This window comes from Schistocerca americana, chromosome 11 (genome assembly GCF_021461395.2).
Source record: "Schistocerca americana isolate TAMUIC-IGC-003095 chromosome 11, iqSchAmer2.1, whole genome shotgun sequence".
Lineage (NCBI taxonomy): Eukaryota > Metazoa > Arthropoda > Insecta > Orthoptera > Acrididae > Schistocerca > Schistocerca americana.
Window position 1 is genome coordinate 90,093,113 of NC_060129.1, and position 23,143 is coordinate 90,116,255.

Genomic DNA, 23,143 nt, shown 5'->3' on the forward strand with positions numbered 1-23,143 from the left:
AGGGCCTGATAGGTATTTACCCAATTTGTCGTATACAAATAGCATCAGACATTTGATATAAGAAGACAACCAACGAGAAGTAAGTGTAACAGGAAAGACTAAAGATAGAGAGTACCTCGAAGAATACTTTGTAGATAAACCAGAAACTCATCAATGTAAGATGATGCAGCATAATCAAAAATAATTAATGTCTATGATCTCAGGCAAAGTCTGTAAATTACGTTACACGTACTGGATATGAAATTAGCAGAATATCAGTAGAAAAGGAGCTGAAAAAAAATTAGAAAATAAAATATTGTTGTTGAATAAGAGACAAGACATGGAACGGGAAAAATATTTCTGCATAAAAAGACTAATACAAAAAGAGGAGAAAGCTGGCTAAAATGCGACAGAGAAACATAAGCATGAGGAAATAAACTATTAAGAGCAGGAAATGAAACATATTAGGACAATACTCGATAATGGAGTGAAAAGTTTATTGAGAGTGAGTTAAGAAAACCAGCCTGGAGAGCAGATCGTGCGTAACATGGTAGTAATGTGAGTAACAATGTACAGGGCGAAAGAGAGCAAAAGCTTCCTTTTTTCTTCGGCATCAGACGTCTGTGGTGACTAGTAAGAGGTCCTACATAAATATAGGCTTTGGAAGACTAAAAGCGAGAACAGCTTTAAACAAAAATAGTTTACAGTTATAAATACACGGATTTAAAAGAATCACAAAACCGAAAATTTGTTAATATAGAACAGTGAAACGTCGGGAATAGATTTGCCAGGGTAACATATTTAACTGATTAACATTGCAGGATCGCAAGTTAATGTAAGTGCGAGATAAGCCACTGGACACGTGAAATGCTGGAGCACTGCCAAAAGGTCGAATGCAGGCATGCAAACATGTATGGATTGTGTTGCTCAAGTATCAGATATCAGTATTTATAGTGGAGTTCGATGCCTGATGCAGCTGGTTGGTCAGTACAGGGACGGTTAATGCTGTTGGTGAATGATGCTGGAGTTACTGTATGATGATGTCCCATATCTGCTCGACTGGAAGCAGACCTGATGATTGAGAATGCCCAGAGCCTTGTCAACACTCTATAGAGCATGTTGGGTTACAAGAGCGGTAAGTGAGCGAGCGTTATCCTGTTGAAAATCTACCCCTGGAATCCTGTTCGTTAATGGCAGTAGAATGCGTCGAATCACCAGATTGAAGCAGACAAGGTGTGTGGGATAACCATGAGAATGTTCCTGCTGTCATACGAAATAGCACCACAGACCATAACTCCAGGTGCAGGTCCACTGTGTTAACACACAGAAAGGCTGGTTGTAGGCCCCCAACTGGCCTAATCAAAACATGCCCATTACTGGCACCGAGGCTGGTGGTTTGGGATCAGTGAAACGCATGCTACAGGGTATCTGGTTCGCAGCTGTCTTTAAAGTAACCGATTTGTAAGAGTTCATTGTGTTACTTGGTGCCAACTGCTGCTCAAACTGCTGCTGGAGATGTATTACAATGCGCCAGAGTAATACGCAGAACAGGATGGTCTTCCCTCTCAGTAGTGCCACGTGGCCGTGTGCAACCCAGTCTTCTTGCGACCGAATATTCTTCTAATCACCGCTGCCATCAGGCATGTATAGTGGGTACATTACTGTGAAATATTTCTACATCACGGAAGGAACAACCAGAATCTCGTAGCCCTAGTACAGACTTCGCTTAGTCTCTATGAGATGTTATTAACAGCGTCTTTGTCGTCTAAAAGGCATTTTTGCCCTACATCAACTCACTGCGTCCAGACTCAAAGGTAACTAACGCTCAAGCCCGTTACAGCGTGTTTTTAAAGCAAGCGTGAATGGCTTCCTCGTAGTGGTGCTACTATCGCCATTCTTGAGCAACTGCATTGAAATTTGAAAATACATAATATTCCAGATTTAGAAACACACCTACCAACTTTCGTTTATGTCGCACTGCTTCTTCTTGGTGCTGTACTATTTCGAAAGTAAAAGACGTTGTTAACAATGTTACCAAAATCTCAAAAAGTTCTTGAACGACATACTTCACATTTCTATACGTTACTCTAATAAACGTTGGGACAGTGTCTGCTTTTATATACCAATGGCTTAGGAGTGCGCCATTGACAAGTGGTCAAAATTTTCTGTGTCCCAGGTTCCAGCACAGGCACTGCTTAACCTCTGAACGAAAATTAACAGCAGTGTCAGCAAAGACGTCCAGCATAAGAAGTCGTCATTTTCCTGACAAAGCCCTTGTCAAATAGGGTGGAGGAACGACAGAGCTTCATGGCACTCCCTTTCCCTTGGGGTGGGAAACTGCCCTTAAAAGGGTGAAGAGTCAGTAATGATCAATGACGCGAGGATGCAGAAGGCAATGGAATCGAATAAATTAAAACCACATAACGTGTATCCATAGGACGTACGTCGTTAACAGGGAAACTGTCTTGATACAATCTGCATTGAGAAAAGATTCCGGACAAGTTACCCTTTTGGATCTCTGGGAGTCGACTACCAAGGTCGAAGTGACAATGGAAAAGAGACGGAATAATTTACGAAGGGCTAACCTTCTACGACTTGGAGCTTTGAATTCAGAAGTTTGATCGTAATTAGGAAGCTAGGGAGTCTAAAAACGGAAGTGCAAAGGCCCCATTCTAGATACGGTGGGGGGTCATTGGAGTGAAACAGAAGAAGGCTAAGGATTTGTCATAAGACACATTGGGGTAAAATCAACAGCAGCAGAAAATGCTGTAATGGGAGTAGGATTCATTATGTATAAGAAGTAGGAGAGAGCGTGGGCTACTGTGAACAGCTCTATGGCAGAGTTTTTCTCACCAGATTCGAAATCAAACGAACGCCAACAACGATAGTTCAGGTACACATGGTAACGACACAAGCAAAATGAGAAAAGAGAGGAAGTATGCAACTGAAATGCAGTTGCAGCGGAAAGAAAATAAGAAAGAGTCATGGGGTATATGGGCTTGGCATAGGGATGAGAGGGGTGAAAGTCTAATTGATTTCTGCATTGAAATTGAGATGGTAATAACAAATACTCTGTTCAGCAAACATGTGAGGAAAAAATAAGCTTGGAAAAGACCCAGAGACACTGGAAGATTCCAGCTGGATTACATCATAGTGAGACAGAGATTCCGAAATCAGATATTGGGATGTAAGGTGTACCCAGATGTAAACATCGATTTAGTAATTATGAAGAGTAGAGTGAGGTTTAAGAGAGTCGACCAGAAGAATCAGGGTAGAAGGATAACATATTGCAGTACTGAGAAATGAAACTTAAAGTTTACCAACGATATGGTTATTGCGGTAAGGACATCGACAAGGCAAGCTGTGAATGATGTCATCAATCTCATGTGGAGGCAATAACACCATTTCTCCCTCAGAGCTACTCGCAAGTCTTATGGAATTGTTGGTGGATGCTTGAGTGATGCAACCCGTCTCACTACTACATATATTTCGTATGCATACTATAAACAATTTACAATAAATCCACACATTATAGAATAATTTGTCCTCTATAAAATTTTCAATATTACAATGCTAATTTATAAAATAAAATTCATGGAAACCTATATACAGTATAATAAAATTTTATACAGTCTTTGTTTCACATGTCATTCTTCCAGTAGTCCACATATGCCCTCACTACTTCGGTGCATGTCATCAGGTTTTGGGCCATGCACGCTCTTGGGTGGTTTACTAATGGACATCGTCTGGATGCTCCCACATGGACACAAAGCACTTTCACTGATTCCCCACTTGTGCAGATTTCTGTTACATCTGTCTATTCCTGAACGTAGCCTGTTCACGGTTTTCCATCTCTCCCACTCAAGTTCCGCACCTGATGGCAGCACTTCCTCAGAATCGTGTGCATGTTCTTGTTGTTCCTGCCACAGTCTTTTTCTAGAAGTTTTTGGTGAACCTGTGAGTGGTTGGGTTGAGTGGAGAAAACTACTTCTTGACGTAAGGCATTTAGGTAACATTTGGTACCCATGGAGCGGATGACGTTGATTTTGAACCTGTTTTGTTCGTTCAATTCTGCTCTGTATTGAACGTCGGACATTTGGCAGAGCAATTCCTGACAAGGATTGTAGGTGTTCTACTCTTGTTGGCTTAAGACATCCAGTAATATGTCTACACATCTGGTTCAGGACAGTGTCCTGCTTGTTTGTGTGGCATCATTGCTCCCAAGTTAGGACTTGCAAACTCAGCAGCAGAGTAACAGTGTAATGTCTCTTGCAGCGGTCTCTCGATGATATTTTCAGAAATTTTATAAATTATATAACTCAGTACATATCTCGAAATATCTCTTCTTATCTTACCGATTATCAATGCAAAGTAGTTTCAACCCCAATTATTCCTTGGAGTGTCCATTTACTCCATGGAATAGCTTCTCTGCTATCTATGTTTTCTCTTATGAAAAGAAAAGGGACTTCTTGCCGATTAGTCGTAAAAGAAGGATCTATATGTATGTATTGTTGAGCGAGTCGCCATCTTGATGAGATTCTGTATGGGAAGGAGTTTAATACATGAACTAAACTAAAGTAAGTGTCTTTGAGTATTATTTAACGGATTATTATTATTGACAGTGTCTGCTTACTACGCCGTGTTGCACGGGATCAGTGGGGAACGTCTGATTTACACTGGACGAACCTGCCGTTTTGAATGCTCAAGATATCCAGTTACTTCAAATAAATAGGCTAACACGGTCTTACCAGCAGATCTCCGGTTTTACCCATGTGATCACCGAAAAATAATTATTATTACAAATGTTTCCAGGAGATCGACTGACAATTTTCGTCGCACCGAGACTTCGAAATTGCTTCACTGCCTTACGGAATTTAAGCTTAATTTAATCAGGACAGAACAGTATTGAACTGTGTGAATGTGATAAGCCTGCTTTGTCAATGAAAATTCCCTTAATATACGCATGTTTTTACTATCCTAATCAGTGAAGTTAAATCAGGCCGGTGTGAGAGAGGTTCTTTAAATTTAAGAAATATTAAAACAGAGTGCCATTGTGGTGGTGAGTAAAACTTTTGGATTAGCTCGACATTTTGATGTTGTTAGCTTGCCAAGTAAGCTATTCCGTGATTGTATTTCTGCCTTGCTCTTCTCAATATACCTCTTGAATAACAGTGTCCTATTAAGAGTAACTCCCAAGTACACAGGGAGAGGACAGTGTTTTAATCTTGTGTCATTCCACCAAACATTCAGTTCTTGCTTCGTCTCTCTGTTGTTAAGATAGAATAGGCAAGTTTGGGTCCTACTTGGATTGGGTTTCAACTGGTTTTCTTTGTAATAGTTGGTAAGATTTTCCAGGTTCTCAGCTAGTATTTCCTCAATATCCTTGTAGTTTTATGCCTGAGCTGCTATTGCCCTATCATCAGCATAAATAAAAGATCTTGACCAGGGACTAATAGGCTGGTCATTTGTATAAATATTGAATAACCTGGGGGCAAGAACACTGCCCTGGGGAGGCCCATCTTTTTGTAGTCACCATCTGCTCTTGTTACCTTGGAACTCAACAAAATACCTTCCATTAAATAGAACTGATTTGAGTACAGAAGTGAATTGAGGGCTTTTTGTTGTTTTTTGCACTTTTGCAATGAGATTTCTGAGACTGATGGTATCATTTGCTTCCATAAAATCTATAAACACCATTCCTGTAGTTCGTCTTTTCTCAAGCCCATCTCCAGTATAGTGGGTTAGGCTGAGAGCTTGACTGGTACAAGATTTACCAGGTCAAAATCCTGCTTGCTCTTTTATTAGGGTGCCCTCAATCAGCTCATTGAATCTGTTTAGTATCAAACAGTTTGTATGTTGTGCACAACAGAGAGATTGGCCGATAACTCTTAGGATCGTCTTGGTCCTTACCAGGTTTAAGAATTGCAGTTATTTTTGCCTGTCTGCAGATTTCAAATTCATCCATTCGCCCAACAGCAGTTCATAAACTCCAACAGCCACAATTTAGAGCCGACACCAAGACGTATCATCTGTTCATTTTTAATATGCGGCCTTCCCAGTCTTTAAACTTTTGACTGCTTCTTTCAGTTCTGATATTGTAAATGTATGATCGAGTGTATCATTATTTTCTTTATGGAAAGCTTCTAGTCTACTCGCATGCCCTTTCTTCAGTCTGTGTTTTGCTTTACCGTTTTTCAGCTACTGGAAGGCTATTTGGTTTCCTGTACTGCCAACAAAGCCTGGTGTATCTGTAGGTATACCACCTAATTTTTGAGCAGTCTCCACATTCCGACTACTGTGAGTTATGTTGATGCTTTCTACAGTGTGTTACCACTTCTGTCTTCTATTTTCAATCATTGTTGTTATGACTTCTTCTCCATTGTTCATGGGGAGAATGGGTTGGCGTCATAGAGACCACAATACGTTTCGTATTTCTCTTTTGTCTCTTCGCTGTAGCCTTGAATGTACGATTTTCTACATCCTCTCGTATACTCTGCCGTGCAGAGTAAAAACAAACTCACTGAAGTTTTCTGGTAGAGGTGTGTATCCGTGACATACTCTATGGGATTCAAATTGGGAGGTCGAGCATACCATCCCAGATGTGCAATATCTTCAATTTCCAAGAAACCTTCAATCAGCTGATCTCTATGAGGCGTACCTTTATCGTCCATCAATACGAAGTGTAGGCCACAGCACCTCGCAACGACGGCATATGAGGTTCCAAGATCTCGTCACGATACCTTACAGGAGTTAAGCCTTGCCAATTCACCCATACAATGTCATGAAGAGGTGTTCAGGTAGTCCACGTAATCGCTGAGCATACCATTAAAGAACCTCCCTGATTTCAGTCTCTTTTGCACGATATTTGGGTCACGAAATTCTGTTCCACGTTCCCTCCATATGAAAATCCGTCGGGAAACACTCTCCACACCATTTTGGGACTCACGTGTGAAGATAACATTTGCCCACTGTTCGGCCATTCGGTGGGATGTTGACGACTTCACTCTACACATTTCTTTCTGTGAAGTGTCAGAGGTACATAAACAACAGGCCCCTCACAATAAGTGGCACTCTGGTGAGATCTTCTGCATAACGTTTGCCTAGATACAACACATCCACTGCATCCTGCAAGGTGAGGTGCCAGTTGCCGTGCAGTAGTAAGGCAGTACCGTGTTGCCCTTTTAACCAAATAACGGTTCTCCCTTTCTCGTATCATACGTGGTCTGCCCTCGTCTTCGAGATACAGTTTCCGTCTCTACAAACAGTCGCCACATCTGAGAAACAACAGTGCGATTCACATTAAGCCATCGGACCACATCAGGTTGTGACTGTCCTCCTCCCATTCTTCCAATGGCCCTCCACTGCAGAGAGCCTGCGATGCGTCTTCTCTGTATTATACTGCACCATCTGTGACTGTGTCTACAGCGATTGCGAATGTGGAAGTACCCAGCAAACACTAACCCATTGCTAGCTGCGCTGACTTCGTCGTGGGCGTGGTTATCCGTTGACTGGAATGCTAACTTCCATGTAGAACACGGTTGTGCAGACATCTGTTGACAGTTTGCATGATTACATCGTGAATTGGGCACAGGACGAAAAATCGCAGTTAGAAGCTTTAATTTTGGACACCAGTGCATTGCGGTAACCTTCTTGACTTTTAGGGACTCATCACAGTTCTGCTTCTGCCATAGTGTTTCGTCCTCAGACGTGCGTGTTTGGAGATATTTGTAAGTATTCTCCGTTTGTTGCAGGGATCTTTCTGGAGAAGAGAAGGGCAAGATGCTGATTGCGGCAGCTAAGGAGGGGTCAGTGAGCAATGTGCGAGCGTTGCTGACAGAGGGGGCGGACGTGGAGGCGATGGACGAGAACCAGCACAACGCACTGGTCTGGGCAGCAGCCAGGGGACACGTGGAGGTGGTGAGGCTTCTACTGGAGAAAGGAGCTGATGTCAACGCCAGAGACCGCTGGCGGAACACGCCTCTGCATCATGCTGCATGGAATAACGAGGCGGCTGTGGTGCGGCTGCTGGCGGCATCCTCTGCCGACTGCAACGCCAGGGATAGCAGTGGGAACACACCACTGCACGATGCGGCACGGCGTGGACAAGCAGACGCGGCAACTGCGCTACTGGAGGCAGGGGCCGACAGGGAAGTCAGGAATAACGGTGGGGACACGCCGCTGGCGCTAGCCGAGTGGAACAACCCCCAGCGGCTCGTAGACATCCTACGATCAAGCTAAATATAGTGCAAACGACTCTGGAGTAAAATAAAAAAAGCCTTCTATGTAATATTTGTTACTTATAAAATAAAGAATACAGAAAAGTTTATCCTCCAGTCTTGGTTTGCACCCTAATGTACGTAGTACATACAACGACGCAGGTACCATAACACCAAGAGTGTTTATGGACTACCATAAGTTCAAAGAGGGACTCTCCTTTTGGTGAAAGTTCAAAACAAACCGAATAATTCTCTATTACTAATGAACACCAGATTTCTACAATATTTTCTTACTGAAAAATAATTTTTAGACGCATGTTTGGTGCTATGTGGAATTTATATAAAACTCTTATGAATTTCCTTATATCTAGATTGCCGACACATAAGCTCTGTACTTAAAATACATCTTCATTTGAGATCTTTCACTGAATTTACTTCTGTACCTAATGTGCTGACAGTCGAGCAACTTCTGTCTGCGGTTAAAAATTGGTGTTATTACCAGTACTTACGACACATTAGTTCCGATTCCAGACTGAATTTTGTTGTATTCTGTCAAGCCGTCGAATACCGCCGGCCTAGGAAACCTCCTTCTCGGATCACTAGTCAATACTTCTAGCAAATCGTAATAAAGAGTTTTATTACGAAATGAATCAATGACATTACTTAACTCTGACAATAACACAGAAGTGCTGCAAACAAAGGGCGACATGCAAGAAAGAAATCTCTTCAGTATAAACAATTCCTAAGTCACTGGTCTTGATGTGACTAATCTCTGCTGTAGAAGTGGCCGCGACAAGTTGGGCGTGGCGCTCATGTTCTCTTCCCCTGAAGGCCGCAGCTGTCGCGTTGTGGTCCTAGATAGAGGTCGGTCAGCGTGATATTGGGTGACGTCTTCTTCACAGCCCTGTCTGCTCTATCGTTCCCGACCGGCGTGCCGGCGCTCGACTTTACGCCATAACATTCCTCCCCCCAAAACGACGGACCTTCGTCGTATAAGGAGCGCGACACCGGGAGGGAAGGCAGGAGTGTGGAGGCAGCGGTGGACTGGAAACTGTGGCTGCATTGGACGCCAGGCTTCCAGTTGTAGCCCGCCATTTGGTCTGCGCTCAGGTGCAAACGTCCCCCGGAAAACGCACAGAAGGGCAAGCATCCAACTCCTGAGACCCATAACCAGATGGAGAAGCCGCAAGCTGTTGCGGCGTTGGCGGGTCCAGCTCCTTGGGTAGGACGAGAGGAGGAGGCGACGCCTCCGTCTCCACGGGGTCGTCCTGTGGTGTCGTGACGACACCCTTTGACAGCTGTTGTGGCCACAGCGTCCTCGGGATCTGTGAATCTGGGCGAAGAGATACACAAGTATCACTGTGCACATTACAGTGGCGAATTTGATCCTGATCTCGGCGCTGCAATCCGTCTGGGCCTGAAATGGGATACACGCAAGCACCAAGTCGACGAACGATCTCGCCTCGCGCCCACCGTCTGCGTCCATACTTCGACGCCGGATATTGAGGATGGTGGAGCAGGTGGAGCAGTGTCCGCCAGCGATGGTCCATCTTGTGGATGCGAACGATAGGAGGTGAGAAATCGTTGCTATAAGCGTATACCACAAGCAACCAAAAAGATCCCACAAAATCTATGTGCACACGTTGCCATGGTGATTGCGATTTCGGCCAAGAAGAGAATTTGTATGGTGGAGCGGACCGAATTTCCCCACATGCGTGACCCTGTTCTATTTGGCTGTCCATTCCCTCCCAAGTACAGTCTCGACGCGCTGTTTCGTAATCATCCCCCAGTGTCAGTCCACTATCATTCTGAACAAGAATCACCCCTCGCTTTATAGCGAGGCTATGCCGACGTGCAAAGTATTGTCGTGCTACGGACTTCTTAATGCTATACTATGAGCGAGGCAAAATTGTGCGAATGTAGTTTAGCAGAATCTCCAAATCTGAATCAGCTTCCGTGGCCTGTGCAATTTTGCTGTTGTTCAGAGGCAAAGGTTGAAGCAATTCAGATCCTGACCATCGATGTGACAACAAAATGCTGCAGAAGCGTCGAAGTCTGTATCAGGGTCCATCGTAAGACGTGAAAGTACGTCCGCATTACCATGTTGATCTGTCTTAAGATTTACAATCTCGTACTGATATTGAGACAACAACAAAGCCCATCATTGCAATTTTTGGCCAGTAGGTACAACGACTGCAGAGGCTTGTGATACGTTACTAAGTAGAATTTCATGCCATACAAATAGTGGTGGAATTTGGTGACACCATGCACAATAGCCGGTGCCCCTCTCTCTATTCGTGAATAATTACACTGAGCTTTGGAAAACACTTTTGATGCGAATGCAACAGGCCTGTCTTTATCACCAAATCTATGTGAAAGAACTGCACCGAGTCCATAAGAGGAAGCGTCAACTGGCAATACAGTTGATTTGTCAGGATCAAAGTCAACTAAGCATCGATCACTGAGCAACGCATCTTAAAGTTCTCGAAAAGCTACTTGGCACTTATCTGTTCAAACAAAGGGGACATGCTTGCGACGCAAGCGGTCGAATAGAGTTCCAATTTCTGCAGCATTCGGTATTAACCGAGAATAATAGTTCATTTTCCCTAAAACTGACTGCAATTCTGTGACATAGCGAGGAACTGGCAGGTCTCGTATGACTAACAAATGCTATTGAAGAGGATGTAAACCTTGACTGTTTATGACATGACCAACATACTGTAACTCATGTTTAAAAAAGAATCACATTTGTCCAGTCTACACTTTAGTCCTGCATCAGGTAACACACAAAGCACGCAAATTTGCAGTGTGTTCTTCGGGTGTACGACCTGCTACAACAATATCGTCTAAATAGTTTGAACAGTTTGGCACTTGAGCAGTCAGCTGTTCCTAATAACATTGGAAAACATCATGTGTGGAAGCACTGCCACTAGGCAAACGCAAATATTTAAACAAGCGCAAATGAGTATTCACTATACACACTTTTCGAGATTCTTCATCGAGCGTTATTTGAAGACGCGCATCACACAAATCAATTTTTGAATAGTAGCGACCAGCGCCTAATCTATCAAAGAGATCCTCTGAGCGAGGTAAGGAGTAAGTATGAATCACAGTTTGTGGGTTGACCATGCACTTGAAGTCGAAGCAGAGGCGAATGCGACCTGAAAGTTTGGAAGAAAAACCAATGGGAACAATAGCTCTGATAGCTTGCAATTCTTTATTTCCAGCGGCTATTTCGTCCAGTAATGCAATAGAAACAGTTCTAGCCTGGTAAAATTTACGTTGACCATAGAAATTCATAGTAGACCAATATGTGGAACAAAACTGTTAGCCTTGCCTAAACGTTCAGAAAAGAGTTAAGGGAATTCTTTTAGCAAACTAGCTACACTGTCTTTAGCATTGAATGCGAGCACATTGTACTGAATTTGAAAGCCAAACAAATCAAATGAGTCAAGGCCAAATAAGTTCTCACAATCGCATGATTGTAGCACACTGAAAGTTAAAGTTCGCGAATGTGAGCGATACATGACAGGCAAAGTACGTGTTCTGAGAACAGGAATGTCTTGTCTGTTATAAGCCATCAGGTACGTGCTTGGTTTATACAGTATGAAACGTCCCCTTTTGAACAATTATACAAGACTGTACTTATCCTGACACACAATATTTTCAGTGCAACACAATCTGACTTTCAATAATCCCTACAAAAGAATGGCCCTGACATACAATATCCTATACCTTTCACAAATCACTTACCTCACAAAAATCTTCGTTACTCGAACTACTGCAATACAGTGAGCGCCACTACTGCCAGCTAAATAAAAGATTCAAACTACTGAAGGCACTAACTACAGATAGACATAGTTAGCAAATGAAAGATTTTGTTAGAGAACAAACAATGTATTTACCTTAATAGTGTTCAAAGGTCATAATATATATAGCAGTTCATGACATCCAGTCTTACAAATGTATTGTCTCTGTCCAGATCATCCGCTCTCAAAAATCTGCCATCTCACTTCCCCACATCCACCACTGCTGGCGGCTCACCTCCAACTGCGCAACGCTACGCGCTGTTAACATCCAGCTGCCCAACACTACAATGGCGAGTAATCCAACAATGCCAACCAGCCACAGACTTCACACAGCACAGCCAGTGATTTTCATACAGAGCGCTACGTGGCGTTACCAATAAGAAAACCTAAACAACCTACTTACAACAGGCGTGGGGAACCTAAAAGTTACGATTCAGCGATGTTACTGAGACACTTGTGTACAACTGAAATTTCACATGTTTTCCACTAATGTGCAAATGAACAATAAGTTTTCCCACAAACTTTTTGTGCCCACTGAAGAAACTGCACTGAAGAAACTGTTCGCTTGCTAGTTATGCTGATGCCTCCAGCAGGCTTTGACTAGACTGCATTGATTACATGGGCCTTGTGACTACAATTTCGTTTATGTTTGTTCTGTTGCATACATACGGATTGTACATGACCTTTCTTTCCCAAGCATAACACTGTGCTTGTCTAGACAGGCAGTCTTGGCGTTTGTGAGTAGCACCAAGGGCATGACTTAACTCTGTTTACAGCATTTCTTCATTATAAATGGACATGTTACATCGCCAGGATTCAAAAAATCGGCAGGCAAGGTAGAGTTCGCGTTATTGTGGCTATCAATTGTCTGATAACGCGCCAGACGTCCTTCGGTGAAGCGCACACAATCGTGTCTTCCTCTATGTCTATCAGGTCGCAATTCTTGCGTGTTGGCGAATTTCTCAGATGGATTTCACGCTTTGCTGTGGTTGCTACTTTCCTGTTTACCGCCCTGTGCTAGTAGTTTGCACAGTTGTTGGTACGGGAGGGCTGCTGATATTTATCCAAATGACCTTCTAACTGTAGTGCAGCTCTTTTGTACAGTCACATTTCTGCTTTTGCTTCCCAATAAATTCCACATATATGTTCCTAACTTCTACCATATTCGATGGGCGAACTCTGTTTCGAGTATACCTGAGTTCAAATGAAAATTGTGAACAATGATAAAAGCCATTGGGGATGTGCTCTACATCTAAGGTTTGATTCAAGACAGTTGGAGTAATTTCGTCTGGTAAGTGGGACATGAGGATCGTGGGTGTCTTCTTCCATAGCATCGGTGAGATTTTATCCCCCAGGTTTCCAGCGGAAATGGTCAACATGTCAAACTTTACCTTGAAAATGTTACCAAGAGTTGCAAAATGACCCAAAGCTGTGACAAATATTGCTGCTGTTTCACGTTTTACTGGTAAAACCTGTGCCACATAATTGACTTCAGAGACCATGTTCGTATCTGCAGAGTCTGGCTTTTGGATGTCGTCGAGTCTTCTCGCGCTATGTTCTCCGATGCTAGCTGGAATGCTGTGAAGGATTTTCCTAGAATTTGCTGCAGTAGCACGATTGATATCAGACCTGTAGTCAATATCCTAAATTTTCGTATGGGCAACCACATTGAGGTCTTGTCTGTTTTGCAAAAATATTCCACACCCCACTTTCATGATGCATGATTTTATGTTGATTAGCTTCGCACTTGATGCAAGTTCAAATTTGCTGATGACCTCCAATACCTTCTCCCAGTCGCTTTCGCCAGTGATCATAAGACCCACATCACCTGCTATGTAAAGGGTACAGAAAATTATGTGGCAGATGCATTGTCTCAATGCTATTGATGAGGTAGCCAAGGAATGCAATGAAGATGGAACTTTACAAAATAATTACATGAAGGAAGTTTCAGGCAAAAAAGAAAACTGAACAAATTTACAAAAACATGAGATACCATCAAAATGAGAATTCGACTTCTATGGAAGTAAATTTTGATAACATACAGTATTCCCAGATTAGGAAACATTCCAAAATTCTTAAAAATATCTGTTACAGAAGGAATGAGTTCATTACTGACGAATGGAGGGTGTGTTGGTCTAGCCAATTTGATACAGATGCCAGATTATTTTCGCTTAGTGTTGGACCACAGTGAGCCAATGTACCGTCTAGATAACCTGGCTAATGTTACAGTGTTTGCCAATAGTGCGAGTAGAAAGGTCACTGAATGTATTAGGTCTTGTGACATCTGCCAGAGAGCTAAGCTGAGCAGTGCTGCAGTTAACATCTCGCTAACAGCAGCTCATCATTATGGCTAATATTCTTTGAGTTTTGCGGCCAAAGGAGGTTAAGAGCGTTATTTATGGGCCTTGGGTGCTGTATTTGGTGATACTAATATCATGGCTTGCTTTTTGGACCTGTAAAAATCAAATTCCGACGCCAAGGTCTGCAGCAGAGTGAGGCCAACGGTACTGCTATGACTACATCGCCGCCATGTTAACAGCCGCTGCAAATTATGCCACCAGTGCCACCTGCCTTCGACGAAATTGTTATATTTGGCAGTCTGTAAATGGGCCAAGTATTTGTGAAATTTGGTTGACTCTAACAATAATCATGGTGCTGCTAAAAGCTCCACCTCACACCCATGATTATCCCAAATTAAAAACCAATTGGGTGTGTCCTAACTTATTACAGAGACTTATTTGGCAGCTGTAAAAATAGTTGTGATTGCTTTCTAATTTGTGGAGTTATGGTGTTGATAGTTCAGTTTTTTTATTTTGAGAAATATTCCATTTCCAGTGCATTTTTAAATCTATCTGCTGTCATTTCCTTAAATAATTTGCCTTCCTGACCAGCTGCCCAAAAATATTAAAGTTGTTAATTAAAAGATAAATAATATGTCTTTGAAGTCAAAAAAGATTATTAATTGTTGCATTTATGCACTTTGATCAGAATTACGAAGTTTTATCACTGTTCATTTCACGAGACAGTGTCTGAACTTGATTTTAATGTTGTGTTGGCATTTGCACAGCCAAATATATTTTGAGTATGTTAAAAGACTGCTTATCAATGCACATTTGTTATTTAGAGAGCTACGTTTTTGTTGTGCTTCACTTAATAAATATTGATGAGAATACTTACCATTTCCCATACATACATGTGAAGTTTTGTTAATAAGCATGGTCCTTCAAACCACAAAAGTTTAAGGGCCATCATGTTGTAGGCTAATTAGTTAATGAAGCAAAGTAAAGGCTCCTTTAGAGCCAATGCAGTTTGATTTGCATTCTGTTCAATTGCTTCAGACTGAGCTTAAGAAATAAATACTTTCTGTGTTAGCTGTTCTAATTCAAGTTGGTTAATGCACAGGCATATAGAGCCGGTACTAAGTAATGATGTTATAGATTATGACTTTAAGACCCCTTCATTTAAATCAGAATCATTTAGTACTGCTATTAGTTTCATGTGTGTTGGTGATTGATTCTATGAACCGCTACATCTAGTTCATTTAAGGTACATGTTGTTGAGAGGCATGTGTTACTGTTTGCTATCTTATTAGCCATTTTTTTGTCTGACTTCCAAGTTATTACTACATTTATCTGCAAGGTTTTGATTACTGTGTTGCATTGTGAACAGATATAAAGAAAGAATTTGTGTGTGTGTGTGTGTGTGTGTGTGTGTGTGTGTGTGTGTGTGTGTGTCAAGGAAGGTTGGGTTAGCCTTAGAAACAGCCTTCTGCTTTATTATATTGTTTGATACAAGAATGCCTAATTAGGCTGGTGACCAATATTAATACATAATGTTACTACTTGCTTTTGTGCTGGGAGAACGTCTGTTCCTGACCCCACCTGTTCACTGTTGGTTATACTCTACTGGTGTGTTTCTGAAAAGACTCCCAGCCTGATTGTTCTGTTCTCATTAGGTTACTTCACAGCCACAACTTTCTCAAAAATTCCTCACAGATGTTTAACGTTAGCATCGATCGCCATTTAAGGTCGTCGGTGTTACTGTTACAAGCGCTCCCTGTGGAGGAGCCGTCCTGCATCATTCCGCCACATGTTCTCGATGGTGGACTTGCTGCAAGGCTATACCTTGTATTCTGTGACATTAGCATGACTGCTTCTGTGTCTCAGCGTTTTCGGCTCTTAGGGAGGGAGGCGGAGGTATAACTGGTAAAGACGTTTCTAGCTGGAGTACATCACAACCAGACACACCTTCCGAAATCAGGTATTGAATTGTAAAGTGTACCAAGGAACAGATTTGCAGTCAGATCAAAATTTAGTTATGATGAGGAGTGAAGTGAATTTTAAGAGAATTGTCTCCGAAAATGTCAGCAACGAAAGTTTGGCAGATAAATGTAGGTACAAGGAGAGGAACTCTGAAGAAATATTTGTAACAGTATAATGAGAAGGAAAGTTGGCAGTCACCATATGGTGGAGATGCTGAGTTGTTGACAGGCACAACAAAAAGACTCTCACAATTGAAGCTTTCGTCCACAGGCCTTCATCAACAATAGATACGCGCATGCGCGCGCGCACACACACACACACACACACACACACACACACACACACACACACACGCACACACGGGCAAACGTAATTTACACACATGACTGCTGTCTCAGGCAACTGAAATCGTTTGAACTGTTTGACGAAAAGGAAAAGGACAAGGCAGGAATACAGCATTATGGGTTACTAAGAAATGAAATCAGTAGAAATTTGAGGGACGTAAAAGCAGAATGACTGCACGAAGAATTAGAAGAAATGAACGCAGGAAGCACACTTTCGGCACATGAGAAAGTCGGAACAACCTTCAGTGAAACTAAATGCACAAGTGTCAACAAGAGTTCGAAAGGAATTCCTCTGTTAAACGTGCAGGGGAAAACAGATGGCAGAAAACGAAAACTGATGGCAGAAAACGGTACGTTAGAGACCTCTATGAGTGGGAGGAACTATCTGAAGACATAAGAAAAAATGAAAGCTTAATTGGAAAACGTGGGGGACTGACCGTTAGAGTCACATTTTAACACCGCTACAGAAAAGTCGCATACAAACAAGCCAAAATGGTCAGTTAATGTTCCTTCGGAACTTACATGACCATTGGGGAACATGGCAATCAGATGAGTATTCACATTGGTCTTTATAATCCGTGAGACAGGAGTTATAACAATGGACTTGCGGAAAAGGATAATCCAAACATTCTGGAAGCGCGCAAGGCCAAATTACTGACAAGAATGGTAACAACGCACAAGAGAATGGAAGACAAAGCTGAGGACCTGTTTGAGTACGCTAAATTTGGAGCAAAGGATCCAGGGCGGCCGAGCTGACCTTCGACTTGACAGAGGAAGAAATGAATAAGAAAAATCAAGAGATCTTTATTGGATTTGTAAATCTTTAAATGACGACCGACAATGTGAAACAGTGAAAATGTACGAATTTTTTCTTTAAAAATAGATATGAGACAAAGGGAGAAGCAGGTAACATAATATGTACAAGAATCAACAAGGACTGGTACGCTGATGAAAGATGGTGAAAGACGGGGATGCAGGTAGTCTCCACAGATGTTCAGACTGAGCACTGAAGGATGGATGGTGGAATTGAAGAAACTTCCAGGAATTTCATTTAAATTGAAAGTGAATAGGACTATGTTGTTAAATGCACTGGTGAAATTCTTTGTTCACTGGAAGTGAGAAGGAGTTGGTGAATGTAATGAACAGTGCAATGTGCACCGAATTAGGATTAATGAACAGAAGAAAGAGGAAAGTATTGAGAAGTGCAAGAAATAACATTGGTGTCAAAGTTTACTTCAGAATTAAGAACCACAAAGTATATGAATTACATTTATTTTAATTCTTCTAACCATGAAGCCATTTCACGCTAAGGGACAAAGCATGGTTGTTGTATGGAGTAAAGTAGCATAGAAAAACAGGAATTTCCTCACAAAACAAAGTTACTAATACCAAAGATGCCTTAATTTGTGGAAGACAAATCTGAATGTACGATTGCAGCACAGTAGTGCATGAAAATGACTCGTGGAGTACGGGAAAAACAGGACGGGAATTGGGGAATTCTAAATGCGGTGCTTTAGGAGGAGGTTGAAATTAGGTGAACTTATAACAGAGGAACTCTGGAACGTCTGTGCTGAATAGGTGAGGACAGCGATATGCGGAAAACTGTGACAAGTACAAGCATCGGGGTAACAGGTTATATGTAAAGGCATCAGGGAATAACTGCCATGGTGCTAGAGGTAGCTGGAGAGTGTAGGAGTGTAGGAGAGTGTTGGGCAAGACAGAGACAGGAATGCGTACCACAAATGATGCGGACTTTGGCGTAACAGCCAGTCCCAGTAACCACACATATGCGAAGCAAAAGCTCTGCCCGCTGTAGATGATGTTTCTGTCAGTTTGAGCAGCAGGTTTAGAGCGCCGTGAGCACCAAAATTACAGAGGGGCCATCAAGGTGGTCCACACACTGACAAGTTGAGGCTCTGCTGACGTTTGCTTCTGTTTGGTGCTTGGCGAGTATATTTCTTTCTACTAGCAGAAATGTCATGGCAAATTATTGGGTTCTTTCTCCTCTCTCAATCCTGCCAAGCACCCGAAATGGTCTCCTAAACGTATGTTTGCCTGACCCCTACTAGACCATTCCAATACATCTCTGGTGATGCAGCGTGTTTCACATTCAGTGCACTCGTAGTCTCTCCCTGCGACTAGATTTTCTGTGTATGGCATTGTCTGAATTATTGTTGGCATCGGTTTGCTGATTTTGATCAGATTAATCACTGAACTGTTGACAATAAATCACTATTTCCCCTACCAACCTGTTCTTAATTAACCCCTCTCTCATGATACTACGACCTGATCCTGTGGATACCACCCTATTATTCATCTGACTGTACGTTCTGATTTTATTTCCACTTCACTTTGATGAAAACTAAATTTAGACTGAGAATTTACGCTTTAATGAGGGAACTCACCCCATGTGAGAGACAGCAATAAGAGACTGGCTGGATGCGCCGGCATTGGTGGTGGCGGTGGGCCTACACACACAAACACAAACACACACACAAACCCAGAACACACGCTGACAACAAGAGTAGCTGTCCAGATAGTGTAAACGACTTGGCAGTGACAATCACATCAAGTTGTGCCATGCAAGTGGGTTGTGGCTATTTGTATGTAGCCCACAGAACGTAACTGTGTTGCAGTTAGTCTGCTCCCTTTTCTATATTGTCTTTTACTATACATAGTAAACGTCCTAGGATTGGGTGGATACCAATCCATGATGTGTGGCACCTGAAACCAAATAGTATGGAGCAAACAATGTGCTTCAGGTACAGGCATTTGTATGAGTGTCTATCTTTATAACTGTTATAATAGTAACAGATAGTAAAATGGTAAGGACAAGTGACATTTCGAAACTTCGAAAAGTATCAGATTAACACATCGAACGACTAAGAAAATTTCTTATTCAACAACAAGTTTTGGAATGTATATGATCTCTGGGACATCATATCCAGGACAAATTTCAAGACATTTGGCCCAACATGTGCTGTCATTACTGAATTGTCCTCTGTGGGATTTGCTCATCAGTACAATGAAAATGGTACGCAGAGCAGCACCTTCATGAGGGAAACGAACTACTGGATGACGCCATAGGAGGAGAAATGAAAGTCGATTTGGGAAACATTAGTCATTAGGCCCAGAGAATAACAGAGGAATAACAAAGCTGTGGAAGACTAGCATAAAAACCAAGCAGAATGGTTAAATAACATTCCTTTGGAACTTATATGATGCTTGCAGAAGGTTGCAATGAAACGACTGTTCAACTTCATCTGTACTATCTCTGACATTAGAGATAAACCAGCAGCCTTCCCAAAAAATATCATCTGCACACTTGAGATGCGAGGAAGGACCGGTGAATGCAAAAGCTTTTGCACAATGAGCTAAACAGCTAATGAATTCGAATTTCGGGCAAGATTAATATGTAGAAGAACGGAAGGAAAAACTGAGGATCAGTTAGAGAACGAAAAGATTGTATTTAACAAAGGTAAAGGGTTCAGAAAGGTAGATCTGATGTTGCATTTGATAAGGGAAGCAAGGCGTAAGGAATATCAATGGAACCTTCATTGGATTAGCCCACCTTCAAAAAGATTGACAATGTAAAATAGTGTGGCACGTGAAATTCTAAAAATACAAATTTTTAGACGACAGGAAGACTATATACGTAACTGAATATACAATAATCAACAAGGAACAGTAAAAAATTTAAAAAAGTAATATGACTTAAAAGTGGAAATACAGGGATTCAGTTAGTCTCCCCAGTTATTCAAACTTAACATTAAGGAATCGTTTTTGGAACTGAATGAACTTCACAGGAATTAAATTAAAACTGAGGGAGAAGGTATTGCATTAATAAAATTCACTGGTGATATTACCACGTTCAGCAAAAGTGAAGAAGAATTACCAGAGCTGTTGAATGCAGTGAACAGTTGGATGAGCACAGAATTGTGATTTAAACAAAGAAAGATGAACCAAAGATAGACCTTGATCTGGTGACGAAATATGTGAGAATGTACATTCGGAGCACAGTATTGTATGAAAGTTAATCATGGGGTATGGGAGATACATGAAGAGAAGAGAACTGGAGCATTCAAAATGGGGATGTTGAGAATAAGGTGAACTGAATAAAGGAACTGCAGAAGTTCTCTGCAGGATCTATGATACTGGCAGGACATGGAAAACTGTGAAAAGAAGGGACTGCATAATAGGATACATGTGTAGACATCAGGAAATAAATGCCATAAAAGCAGTAGAGAGTAAAACCTGTAGAGGGGGACAATGATTGGATTACATCCAACAAATAACTGAAAACTTTGGTTGCAAATACTGCTCCGGGGTAAAGAGGCTGCCCCTGCACCCCTCTTCCCAGCAATAAATGATGTGATCTCAGCACTCTAAATGTGTTGACAGAGAGAAATGTGATCTACTGCAGGCTGAGTTTCTGTTTATCATGCCTGTTGTTACTTTTTTTACTATAGTTTTAGGGCACAAAACACCTAACGTCACAACCGCCCATTCTGTGGCTCAGTGAAGGGTAAAAACAGGAATATAAATCAGCAGCAATGGGAGAAAAACTGGAGGAGGGGCACTGAAAACGGAAAGAAATCTTAGAAAAGTGCTATTGAAGAGGGAATGTTTTCCCCGAAACGAGCTTCAAAAGAAGAATCTCATCTCACTAACACTTATAAACGCAAGGACGCCATCAGCTGAGCGTGCATCATCTTCTAAAAGGGGAGAATATCAGGCGACAGCTGTGAACAGGCGTATAGCGGATTAAAATAGGGGCGCTCAAGTAAATGGTGTCTCTTGAGAGCAGTGGGGACAGAGCAGGGGAGAGTCGCCACTTAGAAACATGTCGATGGCTAAAAAGACAGTGCTGGAGACTAGTTTTAAAATATTCTCCTCCCGACAACGAGGCCGGGATGATGATGTCCAAGACAGGGAAGAAGGTTTGTGTCCCGATATTTACTATCCAGATGTACAGAACAATGTGTGTGTGTGTGTGTGTGTGTGTGTGTGTGTGTGTGTGTGTGTGTGTGCCAGAAAAGAGCAACACGATGACATAACACGTTCTGTATATCGGCAAAGGGAACCATGCGAACAGTGGGCCGAGGAAGAGAGACAGCAGCCTTTGCTTCTGTATCGGCTCCCTCGTTTCCACACATACCAACATGCTCTAGGATCCAGAAGAATGCCACAGGCTGTAAGAATAACTTTCGTAACATGAGTGACCTGATCGTCAATGCTAGAAAATTTATGGTTATCAAATGTTGCTAGAGAGGAGAAAAGTGTCCAATGGGCTTGGGAAAACTTCCAGCGCCTTAGGCACATAGATGGCACTTGTGGCTGTCATCGAAGGACACATGGAAAATGGTCACTCAAGCATGTATCAGCAGCGAACCATTCAAGGTCAAAATGAGAGTAGGTTGACGTGGAGGCAGACAAAAATGTGGGTTCCCCAGTGCTGAGGCAAACAAGAATCGCTTGGTAGAAGAGGTCAATCAATAGGGAGCATCTCGGATAAGGACACAGAGATCCCCAAAGTGGCTGGTCAGCTTTGAAGTCCCTTACCAGTAAGTAGGGGGGTGGGGGCTGACCAAGGAGATGAAGCACATCGGGTATTGTCACTGCTGGGGACGCTGAGATGTATATTGTACAAACAGAGAAGGGAAAGATGTACAGTGCCAGCGCCAGCTTGGAAGGAAGTGTAAGTGAATTGGATGATCCTGGATAGCATCATAAGTCCCCTGTGTGCCAGAACACCAGCAACAGAGAGGAATCAAACCAGACTGATTGGAAATGAGTGAAGACATATTGCAAAAGGATAATTGACATATGGTGGAAGAAAAAAGGAAAAATCTCACTATGGTAGCCGTAAGGTCAGCGACCTCTGAGTGCTGGTGGCCAATGAGATGGAATGGCATTTAGTCAGAGGCAGAAGATCCTGACCCATATATTGTTTTGGAGTAGCTCTTGCCGCCACTAATCAGGTTGTTGATCGGCCACCAGCTTTGCATCTCTGAGAACACAGAAGATGGCAGAGGGTGGATACCGCTGGGTGGCGCTATAGAAGAGACATGCCATGGCAGAGGAACTGTGTTACTTACTAGCCTACTTTGAAGCAGGATTTTGAGATGAAGGAGTAGTAGATGATTGTGAGGTCTGGCTACATAAAAAATCTTCGAGTAGGCTCTTTTTGGTAGTCCAGGCGTCCGATTTCTGGGCCCATGATTTAGTAGGAGCCGATTAAGGTTAAGCCCTAGAGTCAGCAGACGATAGTGGGGAGGTGGGCGATCTTTGGGCTGGTCCATATGACGACCGTGGCGCTAAAGGTGAGATCGCAAGTCTGCATGGCTACCTCCTTAGTAGGTGGAGGAGAGGTGTGGACAGTGCTATATTTACCCTCTGAGAGAACAATGGGCTTACTACTGACGAATAACACTCCTTCACTCAGGTTTCCTAAATAATTCGTTCATTTTTAAAAATAGGACGGTCTCTAGAAGAAGCAGCGTGGTGGCCCATACAGATGATGCAATGAGGGG

At 42.3% G+C, this 23,143-nt stretch overlaps 1 protein-coding gene across 1 annotated transcript in view; it reads left to right on the forward strand.

Annotated features, from left to right (window-relative positions):
- The window catches only part of LOC124553286 (ankyrin-2-like), a 102,404-nt gene extending 94,187 nt beyond the window's left edge, over nt 1–8,217 (forward strand). The window contains exon 5 of the mRNA XM_047127168.1: nt 7,731–8,217. Coding sequence (XP_046983124.1) covers nt 7,731–8,217 — 487 coding nt within the window. The remainder of the gene's footprint in view (nt 1–7,730) is intronic.
- The last annotated feature ends 14,926 nt before the right edge of the window (nt 8,218–23,143 follow it).